Source organism: Sturnira hondurensis, unplaced genomic scaffold (assembly GCF_014824575.4).
Source record: "Sturnira hondurensis isolate 20B ecotype Veracruz unplaced genomic scaffold, ASM1482457v3 Scaffold0010428, whole genome shotgun sequence".
Taxonomy (NCBI): domain Eukaryota; kingdom Metazoa; phylum Chordata; class Mammalia; order Chiroptera; family Phyllostomidae; genus Sturnira; species Sturnira hondurensis.
The window spans coordinates 12,451,588-12,473,385 of NW_028083059.1; the positions used below are offsets into that span (position 1 = coordinate 12,451,588).

Consider the following 21,798-nt stretch of genomic DNA (forward strand, 5'->3'; position numbering starts at 1 on the left):
AAACTCCATTTATAGTCATCAAATATTAAGTTGAAAATCTTTAGTCATCAAGTGACAGCTTAGTGCCTGGATCATAAATCAACTGTGATGAGGAGACATGCATACATAAGAATGGAGATCTAATAATAATCTGGTGTGACCCAATTTTCCTCTTGGGCTTATAAGAAGATCAGCATTTTTCAACAGCTGAGAAAAGTGACGCTGCACTGACTGATGTATCTTAAGACAGGGTTATTATTTAGGGTGATGTAAGGCTTGACACTCAGAAAACAGTCCTGAAGTTCTCTGAAGTATAGTCTATTAAAAGTTAAGTAACACATTCTTGAATGCTGCTTTGGTACTGTCCACAGACCAAGTCAGGGTTAATGAAAAGAGCCCTGAACCCAGACCAGGAAGTAATGATATAACCTTGGACAAGTCACTGAGACTCCCCAACTTTTAGTTGCCTTTCTACATAATTAAAGAATTGCTCTAGACAATCTTTAATGTCTCTGCTGACTCTACAATTGATACATATACTCTGCTCTTCCAAATAAGATAAAATTGTGCTGCTTGCCCTTAAAGAAAAATGAAACAGTTCTATCAGTAAACATTGTCACAAAATTCTACAGGTATTTTTTGGCTTATGACCGCATTGCTGTTTACTGACCTTCTAATCCTCAGCACAAAGGCAAATGGACGGCAAAACCGTATCACTCATTCTCCTTTCAGAAATGACAGCCAAGCATGTCCATCCAACATTAAGGATACAGATGACAAATTATTTACAAAATAGAATAATATCATCCACAAGCTTTAAATTCCATTGAAGACTTTTGAGTAAATCCACAAAGTGAATGGCTACCAGCTGTCTTAATTCCATGGCATGGAGTAAGTATCTACATGCAGACCAGTGTGAAGCCACCACACGGCACCTACCCTCCTCCTTCACTGGCTGAACCTACTGGTTGATGGATCCATGGTCATGCCATTTCATTTTGTAAAGGGAGATTGACATTTACATTTTTCTAAAGTTCAGCTTGTTTTTAATCTTAGACCCCTCCCCAAAAAAATCATTGACTGGTATTATCACACAGAGGGCAAGTTTGACTACTGTTTAAGCATCTTATGCCCACCTTTTATTTTTGTTTCTCTCAGTTTACCAGATAATTTTAATTTCTGCTGAGTACCCCCCCCAAAGCTCTGACAATGTACTAAATGTAAGGCTATATTTGGCTTATTTTTATTGTATTCTTTTATTGTAAAAATGATCTATTAACTTAAAAATGACTTTTTAGAATGTTCTCTTCTTGGAGTTTTAGCAAAAAAGTAAAAATTCAATCTATGTCAGATCTCTAAAATGTATGACCAAAGGAGAAGAGGGTGGATTCTAGGTTTGTATAACTTGTCATGCAAACTTTATTAGTAATTTTCAAATACTTTCCCTGAGTCCTATCTGTTCTTCAATTACAATATCCTCCATAATCAGCTTATTAAAATGTTGTCTTTTGAATGATGTCCAAAATCTTTGGTGAAACACGCACAATTCATGAAGTAACTTTCTAGGAACATCTCATAGTCATTTGCCAAAAAACCTTATATTCTAGTAACTCCTTGATGGAGAACATTATTTTTAATTTTGTTATTGTTGTTCAATTACAGTTGTCCCCATTCCCCCCTCATTACTTTCGCCTGCCCTTCCTACTCCCATCTCCCCCCTCCCACAGTCAGTTTTCCCCCCATTGTCATGGTTCGTGGGTCCTTTATACGTATTACTTGATTTGAGATATTTATATTCCTTTTTCTATTTCCCTATCACTTAATTCACAGCTTTTCTAGTCTTTTGGTTTTATTGTCATGAGTAGTGGATGCCAGGTGTATAAATATCTTCAGTATTTGCAAATACTGAAGATACAACATGCAGTTCAGGCTGAACTCCAAGATTCCATGAGAGAAACATGATGATTATAAATTACAGCTACACATTGCTAAGAATAGATTCCTCAAGTTGTTGGTAAAATATCTGATTTTTCTTACAGTGTGTTTACTGTAAAGTGCTAAATTTTAAAACATTCAGATCTATATTAATCATGAATCATGCACAGTTCAGTATTAAGAGATTAGAATACACTACAGCACAGTATCAAGCAACAGCTAAATACCGTTGTAAGTAATGCATGCCTTCTTACGGAAGGTCATGACTTTTTAGCACAGTGATCCCCAAATCCAGGAGCATCAGAATCACACAGAGGGTCCTGGATGAAGCAGACTATTGGGCCCCACCCCAGGATTCTAATGTGGTAGATGTACTGGCTGGGAAATCAGAATTTGGAATTTTTTAACAACTACCATTTAGAAATTAATGAGGAAAAACATGGATGTGTGTTCTCGCTGATATGTGGATATTTATATATGTGAAAACAAATAAAAATAACTCGTCAACTTAGACTACTAGGAAAATCAAGTATACAGACCTCCTTGATGTTTTCTTTTTTATGTGTCATAGAAAGGATATAAACGGTTTTAGCAACTCCCAAGATCAGATAGTATATCGATAAAGTTTTATTCCTGAATATAGTGAGCATCATTAGCAGGAAACAAAAACTGAGGGTAATGAATAGGCTATTAAGGTAGAAGAAATAGTGAAATACTTCAGGTAATTTTGATGGTAAATGTTATAACCTTTAAATGTTTTGAGGTCCATTGGCTATCATTTGAGACATGGGACTTATTTAAAAAGTGTTTTATAACATATTTTTATGGGTAAATTTTAATTTATTTTTTAATTTTTTAAAATAAATTAACCACCAGAGAATAATAAATCTAAGAGTCAAAACCCCTAATTTATGAAATTAAAAAAAGAATAAAAGTAAATGAGCAAATCTTTGGGGAAAATTATTTTGATAAATTTCATCAAAATTGCACTTAATGGAATGCTGTAATTAAATCTTCTTTCCACTAAAATACATATGTTGTATTAAATCTTATACTTAAAGGAAAACTTGGGAGCTTAAAAACATAGTGTTTATTCTAAGTATATTCTTTAAAATATCAAAGAAATGGTATATATTTCTTAACAATATAAAAACTGATATATATACTCTTTTGCATAGGATGTGACATTCTTAAGTTTCATATCTATATTTTTCATTGTTTTTATTTTAATACTCATTTGTTTTTTAACAGGAAATATACTTACTTGAAATTGCACAAAGTAACAAAGTTTTATATCAAAAGTTTTATGTTTTTAAAAATTCTATCAGTATGAGAAACCACTAAGAAACACAATTTTGTCTTTGATTCAAATTTTCAAGTTCCTTTAATAAACAAATAGAAAATGATCATAGTGAATCTATGTACTATTTAAACATTCAAAATGGGAGTAAAATTATTTAAGAATATCTTAGCTTTTTATTTAACGTTATAGTCACTGCATGTTAAGCAAAGATCATATAACACAAACAAATAAATGAAAAGCCGAACTAAATAAAACCCATCCAAATATGTTTCAAGTATCCTCTGCTTTAAATCCCACAAGCTGTACATCAAAGCAGCAATGTACATTACATGTCATATTTTAAAAATTCTAGTCCAACCCCAACATATAAATAAACACTAATTTGATGCAGAGAGGAGGACTCACATAGAAATATACAACATTAGTAGTGAAAAATGGTTTTCGTTTGTTTTGTTTTAAAGCACTGATAAAAATTCTGTTGAAACAAGTTCAAGATGACATTTTAATTTTTATAAATTAAATTTTTCTGGAATATATTCTATCTTTGCTGATTTATAGCACTCACACACATCCCATTCTTTTACAGCACATTTGGTTTCAAGGAAAGGCTAAGAACTACTTTGGCGTGTTTTTCTAATTTGATCAGACATCCTTCCTTTCAGGTCAGCACATAGGTGAAACTGACATGTTTAAACATGTAGCATTGTTCATTCTAGGCAGAAAAATTTCTAATGACCAAGAATCACATATCACATGTCAAAAGTTTGATTTTCCTGGATAGACTACTCAGCATGAGAAGCAGAATCTGGACTGTGATGCATAAAGGCAGAATCCCAGGTGGTTACTGGTGACACTTAGTTGTCAAAGCGGTCTCTCTGCATTTCGGACACCGCTTACAAAGTGACAGCTAGAAACCGAGTAGACAGACTTTTAGAGTCCAGACTTCACAAATTGCAGTGATAACAATATTGCATACTAGTTACATTATCCTGGAGAGAAGAAAAGTAGTCACTTGGTTTAGAGAGTAGTTTTATTATTCCCATTCATCTCTATCATTCATTCAATTCTAAACATTTCTATTTTTCATTAAGTGGAATTAATTTTCAGGATCCTGGCTTTTTATACTGAGGCAGCAATCAATATCATATTCAATATAGAGTTGTCTCTAGCATGTTTTCTTTTCAGATAACTACCAGTTCATAGGCCAGCAGTATTTTCAAGTACATTTAACCAAATAGCTCTTCTAGTAAAAAAATAACATTAATATAGCCATATATACACAATATATGTATATAATGTATATATATATACATGTATATACACATATACACATACAGTACATGTATATTATAATTTTACTTAACTTTATGTTATTAAAAAGAGAGCAGGACCATTCAAAGACACCATTTAAAATAAAAAAAATTGGAAATGATCAAAATATTCTCAACAAATACAAAATCAGTGTTATCTAGTTATTCTTTCTTGTTTTGGAAAACTTTTATTATCCATACATTCAGTTAATTGTAATTTATGATCAACAAATCCAGGAACTTAGAATAAGAAAAATAAAAAGGAAATTCGCCTCAAAGAGTTTTCAGTGTACTGGCTGAGATTACTACTAAGAAAATAACTGTATTACTGTATAATTGTAAGCTGTGGAGCTATAGCAAGAAACAAATAGATAAGTTTAACAAGTGTCATGTGCTGGTCTGAAGGTGAGTCCAGTCTCAATAAAGGAGAAATATTAATATTTTGAAGGATTTCTAGTTATGTGAATTTTTCATAAATAAATTAACTACCCAAATACCATAGTTTGATCCTTTCAATGGTAAATGTAAACTTTGTCTGCACAGATACAATGAGTAACAACCATGTAATGATATGGTATCTTAACTGAGAAGAGGTGTTTGCAGGCACCTACGGGAATACAATCAATTTTCCTTCTCCTAAATCCAAATTTGAGACATCAAGTGTATACTGAGATTTAAGAAGATATATTAATGAATTTTATAAAATATTTGGGGTTAGGATGGGGAAATACCAAAATTTATTTGTCTAAGAATAACAAATAATATTTGCATAGCTCTTTAGTGTGCATTATTATCTATACATGATATACACTTATATTCATGAATAGAAATGTAGAAATATACAAACCAATGTGATTTACTCTAAAGGGCCGTGACATCAGAATTACTGCTGTACCTTTTTAAAAAGTGAGGATAGTGTTGATAAAGGTTAAATGACCTGCATCAGATCTGAGCACAATAAAAAAAGAGACAGGATTCACATGCAGATGTCCTGATTTGGGGCAATGTGTTTACTCCATTTCACTTACTCTACCTATTATCTTCCACATCATTTGTGCTAAAGCACAAACAAGATAACCTACAAAAATGCAAAATAACATTATAGAATACAATTATGCATTGCTATAGCTTCCATTTAAAAATTAAGATACTCAATCTGGTGATAAAATATGTATTCTGTCTGGATGCCTCCAAGTTGAAAATATAAGAGATACTACAAAGTGTGGTATAAACAAGGACTTTTTTCAAAAAAAACTTAACTCAGTGGTTCTGAGATGTCAGTGTCTCCAGCTGTTTTCTCCAATGCCTACTAGACTCCACCCTTCTGGTCATGAAGAGAGTGCAGTAGGCCCAGGCACTGGACCTCCCCAGGGCAAGCCCAAGGACATGAGATACTCAGCCTCTCCCCACCTCTTCTTATCTAGAGGAAACCTTTTTTAGAATTACTACAAATTTCCTCCTAGCTCTCAGTGCATCAACATTCACCCCACAGAATGACCTGAGCTCACAACGGTGTGAAAACCAGAACAATGTTGGTGCTCCACCCCCAAGGAAACACCAGAGAATAGACATTGGGTGGGCAACATAAAGGGACTCTATTGGCCAAGCTAAGAAAAACTTTAGAGGAAAAGAATTCTAAAATATATATATTTAAAAAGAAGGAAGGTAGAAAATAAAATAATCCCACAATTGATAATTTTGAGACTTCTAAGATCTGCAAATATACACGAATAACTCCTTTTAGACTGTGCCTTTTTTACACTCCCCCAATCATCTCCTCACTTTCTTCTCCTTATGAAAGTTTCTTTAATTGAATCTAGGTTCATTATTTCTTTTCTATTTGATCAGCATGTCAATGCTATACTATCTTAAGGTAAAACTATGTAGCTATGTCTCCTTCTGATCCCTCCCTTGTAATACCTAGACTAAGAAAGTTTATTTGTAAGATAGATATTATCAATTAATCAATCAATATATAAATGTATTTAAGTACATAGTTATGTATAAATAAAAGATTTTTCTAGGTTGTAAACCAGCAACACATTAGGTCTTTTATATGTGCTATCTGTCCTCTAAACCAAAGAATATGTAAACTATTGAATTATTTACTGAAATTGCTTAGTACAATGAGTCCAGAATTCAAATACTATAATTCACAGTTTATAGGGCCAGAAAGGTAACTGTTGTTTCTGCTGTACTATAATAAACAAACTCAGTGGTGGAAAATATTCATGTCAAATAAAACCCTATTATCGAAAAACAAATTGTTGTATATGAATGCCCGATAATTTCAGCTTGCAAATTTGAGTGCTATTTTCATTATAATCATTTATAAAAAAACAAAGTTCCATTAAATTTCCTCCTAGATACTTATTTGAAAATTTGTCCCAGGCCCAACAGTGTATAGTACCACATTCTACTACCAAGGCACCTCTAAGTTTCAAAATGTCTCATTTTAAAACGAGAAATAAGTTTCTCATTTTAAAATAGAGATGAAAAATACTCTTCCTAAGAAAATTATATAGGTTAATTTTATGATTTTATGCTTGAATATATCTCTGGGGAAAAAAGAGAATAAAAATAGAAAAAATACATGAAGGACAGAGCCACCCTTGGTCATTTCTCCCCAAATATATTAGTGAACTTTATATACCTGAGGTGATATTATCACTCCATAAAAGATTTATTTTTAGAATAAATCATTTTGCTATTTTTTTAAATTTCTATTTCATCAGATTTGGAATTAGAATTCTGGTGGGGGTATAGACATTTTCAGTGGCCCAGGATCTTTTCAGTGACCACCAGTTCTAAAGGAGCACCGATATTCCTCCCATTATTCTTTGTTGTGGGAAGATGCCCAGGAGGTTTACAGCATCCCTGGCCTTCCATACCAGTTGCCAGTGGTGCCCTGCCTCCCCAGGAGTGACAACCAGCAATATTTACAGACACTGCCAAATCTCCCCACAGGGCAAAAATCTCAGCCACCTCTCTTTACCCCCATCACATTGAGAACCATTACCCAAAATCAAAAAACAGTATTTTCCCCTGTCATTTGTGACAACACAGATGGACTAGGGCATTGTGTTAAGTGAAATAAGCCACACAGAGAAAGACAAATATTGGGTGGTATCACTTAGACTAGAATCTAAAACAAAAGTCAAACTTATAGAAACAGAGAAATGTGAGTGCCAAAGGCTAAGCAGGGTAGGAGGGAGTTGGTAAAAGGGTATGGACTTTCAGTTCTAAAATGAACAAGAAAAAAAAGCAGACTTCAGTGATTCCATATGGTGTGACAGTGTTATTACAATTTTTCTTCTAGAGTCTACATTCATACTTTATTAACCTAAAAATAGATGCACTGGTATGTATTAGCGTTCATTATTAAAAGAATAAAAAGTTCAAAGTGGTCTCCAGCTATTACATGTCATTATAATGGAAAAGCTGCAACAAACATATCGCTTAAAAAAAACCCCACAAATTTTATGTTTTCTTGTTACATTGAAAATGACAATAATTAAACATTGAAATAATGACTGAATCTAAAAGCCAAAATTGTACAAGCAAAGATATTCAATACCAAACCAAAATTGGCTATGCACGGCTTTCACTGAAGGGTCTAGTCAAAGAGCAGGTATAATAGACCCCTGGACATGGACAACAGGGTGGGGATAGACTGTGGGAGGGGGAGAGGGGTCAGGGGAGAGAAACAGGGGAAAACCGGGACAATTGGTAATAGAGCAACAATAAAAACGTCATCAATTTCTCAATAAGAAATAAATGTTCATCTAACATTTTCTAAATTAACATCACATTTCCTCATGGACATTGTGGTTAACATAATACAGAAAGATAATTTAGAGGAAAAAACATACTACACATTACCACAGAACAATTCATATATTTGATTTTCTTTCTTTTTTTCCCCTCCTTTTATTTAGATTTGGGATTTGAGGTACTATATCAAATCTGTTGAGAAGATTTTTTTTTAATTTTTTTTAAATATTTTATTTATTTATCTTTCGAGGTGAAGGGAAGGAGAGAGGGAGAGAAACATCAATATATGGTTGCCTTTCGTGTGTCCCCTGCTGGGAGTTGGCCTGCAGGGAACTGGCTTGCAACCCAGGCATGTGCCCTGACTGGGAATCGAACCTCGATCGTCTGGTTCGCAGGTCCGCGCTCAATCCACTGAGCTACACCAGCTAGGGCGAGAAGATTTTTTATTTTTCTCCCTGCAAGTTTTAATGATAAGCTTTTAGAGCTTGACCAGCTGTTTTAGGCTATTTATTGCATCAGAAAGGGGGAAGACACAGCTGCAAGATCAACCAGGAAGGCAATGAGGAGCCTGAGATTGGCTCTTTCAGGCAACAGTGAGCCAAAGGAGAAAGTGAGAGTGATTCCTGGGCAAAAAGAAGGTAGGGAATTGGATGAGAGATGGAAAAAGTCGAGAGGTAAATTACTCTGATGAGTGTTTCTTACATTTAATGTGTTTAGGAATCACTTGAGGACCAAGTTAAAGAGTAGATTCTGACTCAGAAAACCTGAGGTGAAACCTGAGAGTTTCATTGCTGAGAATCTCCCAGGTGTTGATGTCACTGGCTGATGCATGCACCACACTTGGTGTGGCAAGATTCTGGAACAACCCCTCCCCCAACATATCTCTGGAGGTGGAAGTGCCATCTTTGTTTCATCAGAAAATCTGTAAGATTAACAAAGTAGAATGAACGTATTTTGCCAAATTGACATTATATAGAACTGACTTTTGTTTTCTTTAGACAGTCTTAATAAAATGAGGTGGACTGTTTATTGCTTTGATATACAAGTGGATTTCTTATTGTTTTTAAAAATATACATATAAATATCTATTACTAAATTACACTGGTTTTTGCTTTTTGTATACCATTAAGCAGCGGGCTCTATAGTATGTTATCTGAAAGATAAATGAAAAACTCAAATTTACAAAATCAAAATTAAATTTAGGTTTGACGTTCAGATGATTGGTTTGAAATGTGTTTTCCAGCTCAATCCTGAGTTTTGATTCACTCTTTACGACTACTCAGGACGTGCTTTTATCCTAATGATTTGAATCCTTTCACACCTATGGGAATACAGAATCCTTGCTTATTTTATCTTTTCCCTTCTGAAGCAACTGACCATGGTCTGATTATGTGATAGGTTTTGGCATTGTGTCAATGTCAAGGTGTACCAGGAAGAGAAGCAGATACAAAGATGACAGATAGATGAAGTATCCTTGATGTAAAACATCCGTTGGTGAAAAAGTTGATGGTACCATAAAAATTAGTATCTTTAGTCACAAAAGCCTAAACACTAGACTCCAATACTAAGTGGAAGTAACTCTAACCTCTTGAAAAAGAGGACCAGTGTATAAGAAAATGGATTATATACATTGATTCCTATCACAAATATTTCAAAGAAACACTTGACATTTTCCACAGGCTATACTTGCAAACAAAAAAAGGACATGTACAGGCATTTATTACATATTTTTAGGAATAAATTTTTCCAAATATATGCCCCTTTTTTCTGAAAAATAAGAAAAAAATTGTCACATAAAAATCTTATCATAAATATTCATGCTACCAAAATGTCACACACCTTAATAATCTGTGTCTGGCAGGTAAAGACATCTTAAAAGTTTGGAAGATAAAGGCATTCATATTTTTTCTAAATAAAATACCCAGTTTTAATCTGATCTAGGCAAGTTGGAAATTATTTTTAACAAAGAAATGAAGGTGACATGGGTTTATGGTATTGACAAATGCATCCTGCACTACTTGGACCAGTCACTGGGTTTATTTTAATGCTACAACTCTGGAGACTACCATCTGCAAATGCACACTTTCAACATTACTTAAAACAGAATGTCTTCTCAATTCACTTATTCTGCGCATGTCATACAACATATGAGATGGTCACACCTAGATCATCTCCATGATGCTAGTGTTAAACTCAGTTTTAGGCAATTGATAAATTCAGAAGGAAAAAAAACTTTAAAAATTATCAGTAGTTCCACTAGACACTAATATTAGGCTCTGTTGGTTCATGTATTAAATGCACTAATAAATGTTTCACCTGAAGTCCAGGATTTTGCCTTAGAGAACATACAAATAATTTCTTCTGCTCTTTAGGAGAGGTAATGGAGAGAATCATGTTCTTTTTCAATATTTATTGAACTCACCCCATGTGATGGGTTAGAGATCCAGCCCAGCTCCCCTTGAATTGTTTTTGAATCCAGCAGATTGACTAAAAAAAAAACACAAACACACAAGCAGTGTTAAGAGAAAGGAATTCTTTCTATTTGCCTTTTTAAAGTTAATAATAGCTGTTGCTGGTGCTAATATAAAAATATCAACATATTCAAAACACATAATCCTTCATTTTCATTATACCTGTAAGGTACATTCTTTTCTTGTAAGAAAAGAATTATGAAAGAAAAGCAACCACTTGGAAAGTCAAGGAATCAAAAGATTATGTGGCTTTTGTAACTCTTTCTGTCCATTTACTAAGATAGATTAATATTCAATATACTGATAATACTTTTTACAGAATAATAGCAGGTTTAAAGAAGAAACAATAAAAATGCAAAATAGGAACCCACATGAATACTAAAATTAAATAAAAATAACTTCAAAGACCACTCAACTGGATATGTTAATATATGATTTTACTATAAATTAATTTCTTAAATATGCTTCCATAATGAATCAATATTTATATTTGTGTATTTAATATGACATCTTCATATTGTTCCTGGCCAATCAAAAACATATTCTATAATGTGTATTTTAATACTGTATAAATCACCTCATTATGTGTAACAAATAAATTGGATAGCTATTAATATGAGGAGAAACAAAAGCAAAAATATCTTTATAATATCACCTATATAAATCTTCACTTATTTTAAAGAGATATTGTTACATAATATCACCTATATAAATCTTCACTTATTTTAAAGAGATTTTGTTACCCAAAAGTTTGAATGATTTTACTTGGAAATTTATTACTTATCAAAAAGTCTAATGGCTCATGAGTAATAAACTATAACATGAATGTGGTTGGATTTTGGATATATTTGAGAGAGAAAAACAAATGCTTTGTTTTCAACACAGAGAATATTAATTTGTAATAAAATATAAGTTAATATATAAAAATACTTGCTGTTTAATTACAACAAAGACCTCACTTTTATTATTGATCTGTTAAATAATAGAAAATATGATTTTACAGCATCCTTCTTATAAATTAGAAAACAAACCAAATATTGACTTACAGAAGATGTGAAGGAAGTTTACATAAAATACATATGTATTTTTAACATGAACCAGAGCAGGTGAATAAATAACTACAATGAGAGAGTCATTTTCATGGGCTCCATGTATTCGCAATCAAACTATAATGTTAATACATGCATGCATGTGTCCATGTGTTGTTAATAGAGTGTTTTCCTGGGCATGGAAAGCACACTTTCTTTAATCATCCCAGTTAGTCGTTTTTACAAAAAAAAAGTATAAAATGTTAAGAAAAAATAATGTATTTCATAGATGTTAAAATTATACATTTTTAAATGCTGTTTTTAAGGAAGATATTTGGTTGCTTGGTTAGATAATAAATACACAAAGTGAGTATAAGAAAGGTTCCCAGTCATTAAGAGAAAAAATTTTCAAATTTAGATTATCTAATTTTTAGTAGTAAAAAAACCCCACATAAACCTAACCTATTACTCTAGAATTTCTTACTACTTAATTTTTTTCTCACAATAAATTAATCCTAATGATAAGTAATTATATCTTCATAAGAGAAGAAGACAGTTGCTGCATGGATCACACAATATAATTTTCATAATAAAATTGCTTCCCAGAATATTAATTCATAAACTAATAGTGTGGATAATTAAAATCCGCTCTCAAAATTTTTCTTAAAACTCTACTAATTAATGTTCAGATATTTCAGATTAATCTATGTCAAAACATTTTTGAAAATATGAGAATACATCCTTGTGTGTTACGACACATGCACATTCTGATAAAGAAATACCCAGTTTAGCCGTGATTGGTGCGGCTCAGTGCGTTGGGCACTGTCCTGCAGACTGAAAGGTCACCAGTTCGATTCCCAGTCAGGGCACCTGCTGGGTTGCAAGCCAGGTCTCCATTTGGGGGTGTGAGAGAGGCAACTGATTAGAGCACACATGAGAGACAATCAGAGTTTCTCACACCAATATTTGTCTCCCTCCCGTCCCTTCTCTTTAAAAAATAATTAAAACTAAAATAAAAAAACTATCTAGTTTACTCATTGGTCCTATCACAGTCATCAGTGGATTTCTGCGGGTTTCGCATAGGATTTGTGCAGTAGAATTTGCAGTGCCACTATTCACAAATTATCATATTTGCAAAGTCTTTAAGAGTTTAAATGGTTCAATATATTCTTGTGTGTGTAATAACTGAATATATACTTAATGATGAATATGTGTCACTCCACATGCTAAGATGAATGGCTAATTTAATTTTAATATTAGTAATCAGAGGAAAAATATTTTTAAGGTTAAAAAAAGATATGCACACTGTACCCATTTAGTAATTACTCAATGAAATGTAGGATACTAACTAAAAAAAACCTAAATACTTGTAACTTTTCTCTGATGATAATGTTGAAGAAAAAAGGACTGGACTAATCACATCAGCATTTGGTTTCTTCTACTCAAAGGAGAATAAAAAGCTAAATAAAAAAATGTGTTGCCCTGGCTGGTGTAGCTCAGTGGATTGAGCGCCGGCCTGTGAACCACACCACACGATCAAGGTTCAATTCCCAGTCAGGGCACATGCCTGGGTTGCGGGCCAGGTCCCTAGTAGGGGATTCACGAGAGGCAACCATACATTGATACCTCTCTCCTTATCTCTGTCCCTTCCCCTCTAAAGATAAATAAATAAAATTTTTTAAAAAATGTGTCACACTGTCAATTTAAAATAAGTATAATAGATTAGTGAAATGTATTGCATTTACTCAGAAATTGAATTTTTAGTGCACACCCTTGGCATGAATGAGGAAAACACAGTTGGCAGCATTACCCATGGCTGCAATTCAGTGTCTATCAAACATAATCACATCCTCCCTGGCTGTCTCACAGTGTTACTGTGGTGATCAAATAAGATACATGCATTTAAAGCTACTGCCTTTAAAATATGCTATACAGAGTCTGTGTTTTTGTAAAGTTCATTCATTAACAGAACTTTCATTTGAGCCTCTGAATAGCATTTATAATCAGCAATCTATACATGACCTGATAAAGAAAAATGGTGACATCAAAACACTTTTTTAAAGCACCTACTTTGAGTTTACAAGATACCTTCTCAATAGCCAAATGTGAACAACACAATCTAAAATTCTAGCCACTTTAAAGTGAATTATTGCTATACTGGGACTTTCAAGGATAAAACTTCTAGTCTCCTGCAATCTGTTGCATTGAGATTTGAGCATAGCATAATTGAGATGAAAGAAGGGAATGTTAATGGAATTTGAAGGTCAACCTGTGTGAGTGATTTTTCTGGATACATTGACTAAATCTAAAACTGCAATATATCTTTTTTAAGATTTTGTCTATTTATTTTTAGAGAGAGGGGAAGGGAGGGAGAGAAACAGCAATGTGTGGTTGCCTCTTGTTTGCCCCGTACTGGGGACCTGGCCTGCAACCCAAGCATGTGCCCTGACTGGGAATCAAACCAGTGATCCTTTGGTTTGCAGGCCAGCACTCAATCCACTGAGCCACACCAGCCACGGTTGCAATACAACATCTTAAACACCACACTGATACAGGCAAGAACTTTGGTTACTCATGCTTTTCTTTCCCCATAAGATGTTGACCTAAACATAATCTTTCTTTTTTCTTTAATTTAATCTATATTATGCTTCTTTTTTCCATCCCCACTTAGTCCCCTCATACTCCCTACCCCCAGCAATCACCACACTGTGGTCCGCATCCATGAGTCCTTTTTCCTTTTGGCTCAATCCCTCCAACCCCTCACCTCCTCCCCCCCCAACTAGCTGTCATCTGTTCTCCATCTAGGAGTCTGTCAAGTTGTATCACTGCTCATATGTCAGGGCAGATGGAAGAGGCAGATAGAACTGTGATGCAGTTTGAGTCATAACAGCAATTTGCAATATGGAATGTTATTTTTTCAGTTGCTGAAAATTTTGAGTTTCTAATTGTCAATTTTAACAAAAAAGAGCTAGGAAATAATTTTAAGGGTTGGTGGGAATATATGGATAGCTTAATTCCTTAGTGACTGCCTACGGCTAGACTACATGCCAAGGATACAAACGGTCCCTTACCTTGTTTTATATTCTAATCACGTGACTTCCAATTATTTTTGGTTTATAATAGGAAATGTATCATTTCATTAATTTTTATGGTTTTTAATTGCATATGCTATTACCACTGTACCAATTTCCTCATTTTCCTCACTCCCCCAGGGCCTCCCCTTCCCAAAGTAATCCCACACTGTTGTTCATATCCATAAATGATGCATAAATATTCTTTGTCGAATCCCTTCACTTTCTTTCAACCAGTTCTACTGTTTTCCCTTCCCTCTCACAGTTATCAGTGTGTTTCTTGTTTCTGTGCCTCTGATTCTATTTTACTCTAGTTTATTTTATGCATTGGATTTCACCTACAAATGAGATCATATGGTATTTGTCTCTCATTGACTGGCTTATTCCAATTAGCATAATAGTCTCCAATTCTATCCTTGCTGTTGTAAACGATAAAAATTCCCTCTTTTTTACTGCTACATAGTATTCCATTAGGTAAACGAATCACAGCTTTTTTATGTACTCATCTACTGATTGGCACTTAGGTTGTTTCCAAATCTTGGCTATTGTATATAACACTGCTGTGAACATGGGGGTGCATCAATTCTTTTGAATTGGAGTTTGGGGATTCTTAGGGTATAATCCCATCAGTAGAATTGCTGGGTCGAAAGGCAATTCTCTTTTTAATTTTGTAAGAAACCTCCATACTGTTTTTCAGAGTGGTTACACCAATCTGCATTCCCACCAACAGGGCACTAGGTTTCCCTTTCTCCACGTCCTCACTAACACGTGTTTGTTGATTTATTAATGATGGCCATTCTGACAGGTGTTAGATGGTATCTCACTGTGGTTTTAACTTGCATCTCTCTGATGGCTAGCGATGCTAAGCATACTTTTATATGTCTCTGGGCCCTCTGTATGTCCTCCTTGGAGAAGTGTGTGTTCAGGTCCTTCGCCCATTTTTTAATTGGTTTGTTTGTCCTGCTGGTGTTGAGTCATATGAGTTCTTTTTGTATTTTAGAGATTAAATCCTTATCTGATGTATCATTGGCAAATACATTATCCCACTCAGTTGGTTCATTTTCCATTTTACTGAGTTTCTTTTTTAATTTTAATTTTTATTATATTTATTTATTTTTAATTGCTGTTAACAATTTTTTACTGTTGTTCAAGTACAGTTGTTTGCATTACCCCCGACCACTATCCTCCACCCCAGGCATCTCCAGGTCCCTCCCCTGCTTAGACCCCTCCTTGGGTTTGGCCATGTGTCCTTTATAATTATTCATGAAAATATTTCCCCTCTTCCCCTTATTATCCCCTCCCACCTTCCCTCTGGTTACTGTCAGATTGTTCTTAATTTCAATGTCTCTGGTTATATTTTGTTTGTTTGTTTTGTTGATTAGGTTCCACTTATAGGTGAGATCATATGGTATTTGTCCCTCACCACCTGGCTTATTTCACTTAGCATAATGTTCTCCAGTTCCATCCATGCTGTCATGAAGAGTAGGAGTTTCTTCTTTCTTTATGCTGTGTAGTATTCCATTGTGTAAATATACCATAGTTTTGTGGGGGTGGGGGTTAGCTGTGCAGAAGCTTTGTAATTTTATATAGTTTCATTTGTTTATTTTGCTTTTTTTCCCTTGCCCTAGGCATTATATCAGCAAAACTATTACTATGTGAGATAATCTGAAACTTCACTGCCTATGTTTTCCTCTAGAGTTTTTATGAATCACAACTTATATTTGTCTTTTATCCATTTTGAGTTTATTTTGGTGTATGGTGTAAGTTGGTGGTCTAGTTTCATTTTTTTAAAGTACTAGTCCAGTTAACACCATTTATTGAAGAGACTGTCTTTACTCCATTGTAAGCTCTCTTTTTGCTGTCCAATATTAACTGACCATAAAGACTGGGGTTTATGTCTGGACTCTCTGTTTGGTTCCGTTGACCTATGTGTCTGTTCTAATGCCAGTACCAGTATCACATAACATTTCATCATTTCAGAATATGTTCTATTTAGAGTTACATGGCATATATTAATTCTTAAAGGGATTTAAATTGGGCACATTTAAAAATGTATGACTATTTAAATTGAGGCATAAAAAGATTATTTTTGGAAAAACTGGTAATAACTGAATTCTGAGCGGATATGCTTTGGGGTTTCTTTTACACACTACCTTCTGCGTAGTCGTTTCTTTTAAATTAAAAAAAAAAGATGTATATATAGGTGAAGGAGTTTAGGTTCATGAAAATGATAATGAAATAGTTAGACTCTTTACGTTGGCTTTCTGGACTTACTGGACAAGAGGCAGTGTGGTATCTGATGGGAATGAGGAAGTGTAGAATCGAGTGGAGAGCTACGAACAAAGGATAGAGGACCTTGTCTCAGACTGTTCTGTAAGTACTCTGGAAAGGAGGAAACCGCTGTCACTCGCCTGCACACTTATTTATCTAGTTAGTCACTTTTCACGCTTATTTAGCTAGACTGTGTATTTAAGACGCCCAAGAGTCATGTTTTCCCTCCCTTTCCAATCCTCCCTCATAATGAAGAGATCCAATCAAATGTCCCCTCCTTCGCTCATTTGCATTGAGTGTCATATCCATCTGTGTCAAGAACTTGTACACCTTCCCTTCTTGCTAATAAAAATACAATAATATTTCTAAAAGACACAGTTATTAGAATATTGTTTGAAACAAAGGTTCCCAGTTATTGAGGACAGATTAAAAACTTTAGGTATAAATATCCGAAGTTCTCACTCATAGTGAGTCATTAACATACCTAGATTTATAAAGACTATTTCAAAATTATGATTCATAGTGATTATTTGCCCAATTAGAAAACTGAGGGTTAAATATCTTACAGATTGTTCAAGCAGTGCAGGTGCAGAGACAGTGCTAAAATAATTTTTAGAATTAATGTCACAATTTCTTACTGAAGTGGAAGAGCTTTTCAATTATCTAACAATACATCAATATGCTTTGTACTAATGCTATGGTGTGTTTTATGAAAACATTGAGTTATAAAAATTATTAAACAATCATTTCAAGGTAAACCATAGGGTTTAATGGCTAAAGTTCTGACTCTTAATAATAGGCACTTTTTTCCTTATAAAACCTTCAGTTATATGGTGTCTTAAAGCCACTGCAAATAACTATAAAGTCACTACCACAGAAAACAAACCCATGCTTCAATTACATCTTGCTTCTCCTAAAGAACAATGACATTTCCTCTCCTATCCATGCCATCATTGGGATTGTCCCAACCACATTCCTCATTTATTACTTACTTAACCATTTTCAACAGTTTTTGTTACAATAGAGGTTGCTGTGCTCTTAGTTACAGAGAGCAGAGGATTTGTTTAATCTGCTTCTGGGTAATACTTAAACGTCACAAAAAGAAGAAAATGATACAGGAGGCAATGGATTTTGTTCTCAATATTGCAATTCTCTATGAACTACATCTGTCGACTATAATACGGAATCAAGAAATCAAGACGTATTTTCTGGTAGGTCTGCACTAAAGCTCTGCTTTCCATTTTTACTTTACACACCATGGTATGCCAGTGAGAAGAAATTTAGAGAAGTCAAAGTTTTAGTGGTGTACTTACATATTTCAACATAACTTTTATCTGCTATGCCTATATATTCCGAGTTTAATTGCTCCTGTGGGCCTCTCATTCCCACTCATGTCTACCTAAACATAGCTAAAACCTTTTAAATAGATCTGGTTAGTATTGTATTTCATAGACTAAAAATTACAAAAAAAGGTGTGTTTAGACTGTGAATGAAGTCAACTACAGGCATACCTCAGAGATATTGCAGAATGGGTCCCAGACCACCGCAATAAAGCAGGTATTGCAATAAAGTGAGTGGTGATCTTTATGCTGGTGGAGTCTTGCCTTCAATTTGTAAAAAGGAAAAATGTAACATCTGTGAAGCACAATAAAAGTAGGTATGCCTGTATACTTTATCAATTGTGTGAAGAAAAAAATTCTTGTAAACTGTGTTAAGTTTAACTCAACAGGTATTTTGCAGCATAGATTTAATTTATGATTGTTTCTCTAGCAAATGATCAGCTAAAGTTATTACATCAAAATTAAAGAAAAAAATATGTTATGTTCAACATTTCTATGACAAATTTATTTTGTTACATGGTAACTGAATGCCTCATTACTGCAATATAAGCAGATATCTGGACAAGGTAACACACTATCAATTTATTCTTTCTTACTAGCTTCACCTTCTGGACAATAATTTTAGCCTTACTTTTATACAAGTCCTATTTATGGAGCCAAGTGTGATTAGCTGCCTCATCTCAATCTTTGTCAACAGCAGGGAGAACTCCTTGGAATCAAAACACACAGTATCACAGCAAGACGTCTGTGTTTTCAAGAACAAACAGACAAAAATTCAACTTGAAAGTTGGACACTTTGGCAAATGTAAGCCCTGTGCTGTTTCTAAAATGGTAAAAATTTTTCTTTTGTTCAAATCAGTGAAATCTAAAGTTAATTCTGATATCAATACTATCATGGAGAAAGCGCTATCAAAATATCATCAGAGAATGTCTCCTTAAAACGAAATAACCCTTTCACATAAATGTTCAGTGATGTTCTTCTTTCAGTGGAGTTTTAGTCCATAAACAACTTCAGTTGTGCTAACAGTCCCTAGAATAACGGGTCTCCTTGTTTCCGCACCCTGTCAACTGATACTATGAATCACACGGGCAAGTGAAATGTGTTTCTGAAAGTGTAAGTAACTAAAAGTAAAACATTAATGATGGTGTAGGTGTTGTAGATTGTCACGACATTTTCGCTTTTTAAAGGGTTCCAGAAATAACAGAATTGCATGTTTAAATCTGATTTGAAAAGATTTATGACAGATTTAAAAGGAAAAATAAAAATGTAATATTCGATTATGAAATTATATTAAAAATGATTAAGGCAAATTGGTGCTTGAACTTTAGCATGTATATTTTGCCTTTATACCATATATTCAGGATATCTTGGTATATATATTTTAATCATATTACTTTAAGTCTTGATTACCAGCCTGCAAGTACTAAATGATAGTAATGTATTCAGTCAGGGTTTGATGGATGGCTATGAAAATGGAATAGCATAACCAGACTGGTCTACAGAACAACTCTAATATGATGTTGCTTTTTTTCACCTTACTGACATATACCTGACATGCAATATCCCATCAGTTTTAGGTATACATCATAGCAATTTGACATTTGTATACATTAAGAAATGTATGTGTTCATATTTACACTTATGTAATATATAATAAATGATAAGTCTAGTTATTGCCTGTCACCTTGCAATGTTATCGTACTATTACTGACCATACCCCTGAAGCTGTACATTACATCCCCATGACTCACTCATTTTAGAAATTGAAGTCCCTCAAATAGAAGGACTCAAAGTTTTAACATAGAAAACAAAGTTAGTAATAAAAAAGCTTCCATATAAAAACCTTCTCTGGATATTTTTATATAAAAAACATTTTTAATATCAAAAGAAGTGCATTGTGGAATATATATTGGTTTAAAATTCTATAAACAAGTCAGTATATAGATTTGACTTCATCACATTCTGGAGGATAATTAAATCTGGACCTCATGTCACAATGTCATGACTGATTTCTACAAGGCATAAGTTGCACCTACATACAAACCTTTCAAGGTATAAATACAGGGTCTTTATAGACACGACAAAGAATCAAATTAGGTGGCACATGCTTATCAGCTTAGTTCAAACTCTGACCCTTTTCCTCCATGCTCAGAGCATGCTGTCAAGGGAAGAAGGTATCAGACTTTTAGTTCGGGTGACTGAAAACTTTTAATTTATCACTGGAAGAGAAGGTAGAGTTCTGGTGAACTTCAATGTGGTTTTTCTTGGCAGTGTAGTCATATTATGAGTTGTATCTACAGAAGCTTTTATTTGGAGGTAGTACTTCTTGATATGCAGTGAAGTGTTCCCAATACACCCGCATGCACATACTCACGCATTACTTACATTTAGCTTAGATAGAGGCTTATTTAAAATAACTTTCGAATTGCTCTTTTAAAGTGCTTTTTTTTTTCATTTTTGTATACTTACTATGCTTTCATTCTAATTATTTTTAAATGTTTCTAGATAAATGCATTTTAAAAATCTGGGTTATAACCATCCCCACCACATGAATTTAAGATTATTTAGTCTCCTTCCCCCTGCTATATTGACATACTATCGTTACTATTAACAGTTATCTTTTACAAATCTTCCCTGTATCCCAGGGTCTCTGTTTTGGGAGGCTAATTACAGTCTTCTCTTAAAATTCATATTTCATTTTTCATTTTCATAGTTTTCCTATGTTAAAACATTTTTGTATAAGTATTTTGTGGTCATCTGTTCCTTCCAAATTATCTTCAAAGGCATGGACTATACCATTGCCTATAACTTTCTTTCCAAAATTTAGTATGTAACTAATACTAAGGTATTCATCATTTGGTAAGTAAACAAATATAAACAACAATTTTTTATAATATGAAAGACAAGTTCATTATCTCTTAACATTTTTCTTGATTCATGCTAATGGTCTTTAAATGTGGGCCTTTGAAATTAAATTTAGGGTTCTGAAGTTTTCAATACTATGGTTAGAGAAGTAAACCTACTTCACACTTGGCAAACAGAATAAAATGTTCTTAATTAGTTTGCATAGGATCATTCTTTCAAAGGGAAATTTAAAAGGATACTTCCAATTTCATGTATATTATTTTAGTTTTTCTTCTCCAATTCTATGCAGATATTTAAGCTATTAAAATATCTAGAGGGATTTTGGATATCATTTACATACAAAGGTAAGAAAAACCATCCTTATTCAATGTACAAATGTTTAAGGAGAGCAGCCTTACGCCAAGATACAGGGAGTACATGTTAAGCATAAATTAGTCTAACTTGTTCAGT

At 33.7% G+C, this 21,798-nt stretch overlaps 1 protein-coding gene across 1 annotated transcript in view; it reads right to left on the bottom strand.

The window, feature by feature from the left end:
- The window catches only part of EPHA3 (EPH receptor A3), a 344,437-nt gene that overhangs the window by 312,190 nt on the left and 10,449 nt on the right, over positions 1 to 21,798 (bottom strand). The window contains exon 2 of the mRNA XM_037059003.1: positions 10,724 to 10,788. Within this exon, the coding sequence (XP_036914898.1) occupies positions 10,724 to 10,788 (65 nt within the window). The remainder of the gene's footprint in view (positions 1 to 10,723; positions 10,789 to 21,798) is intronic.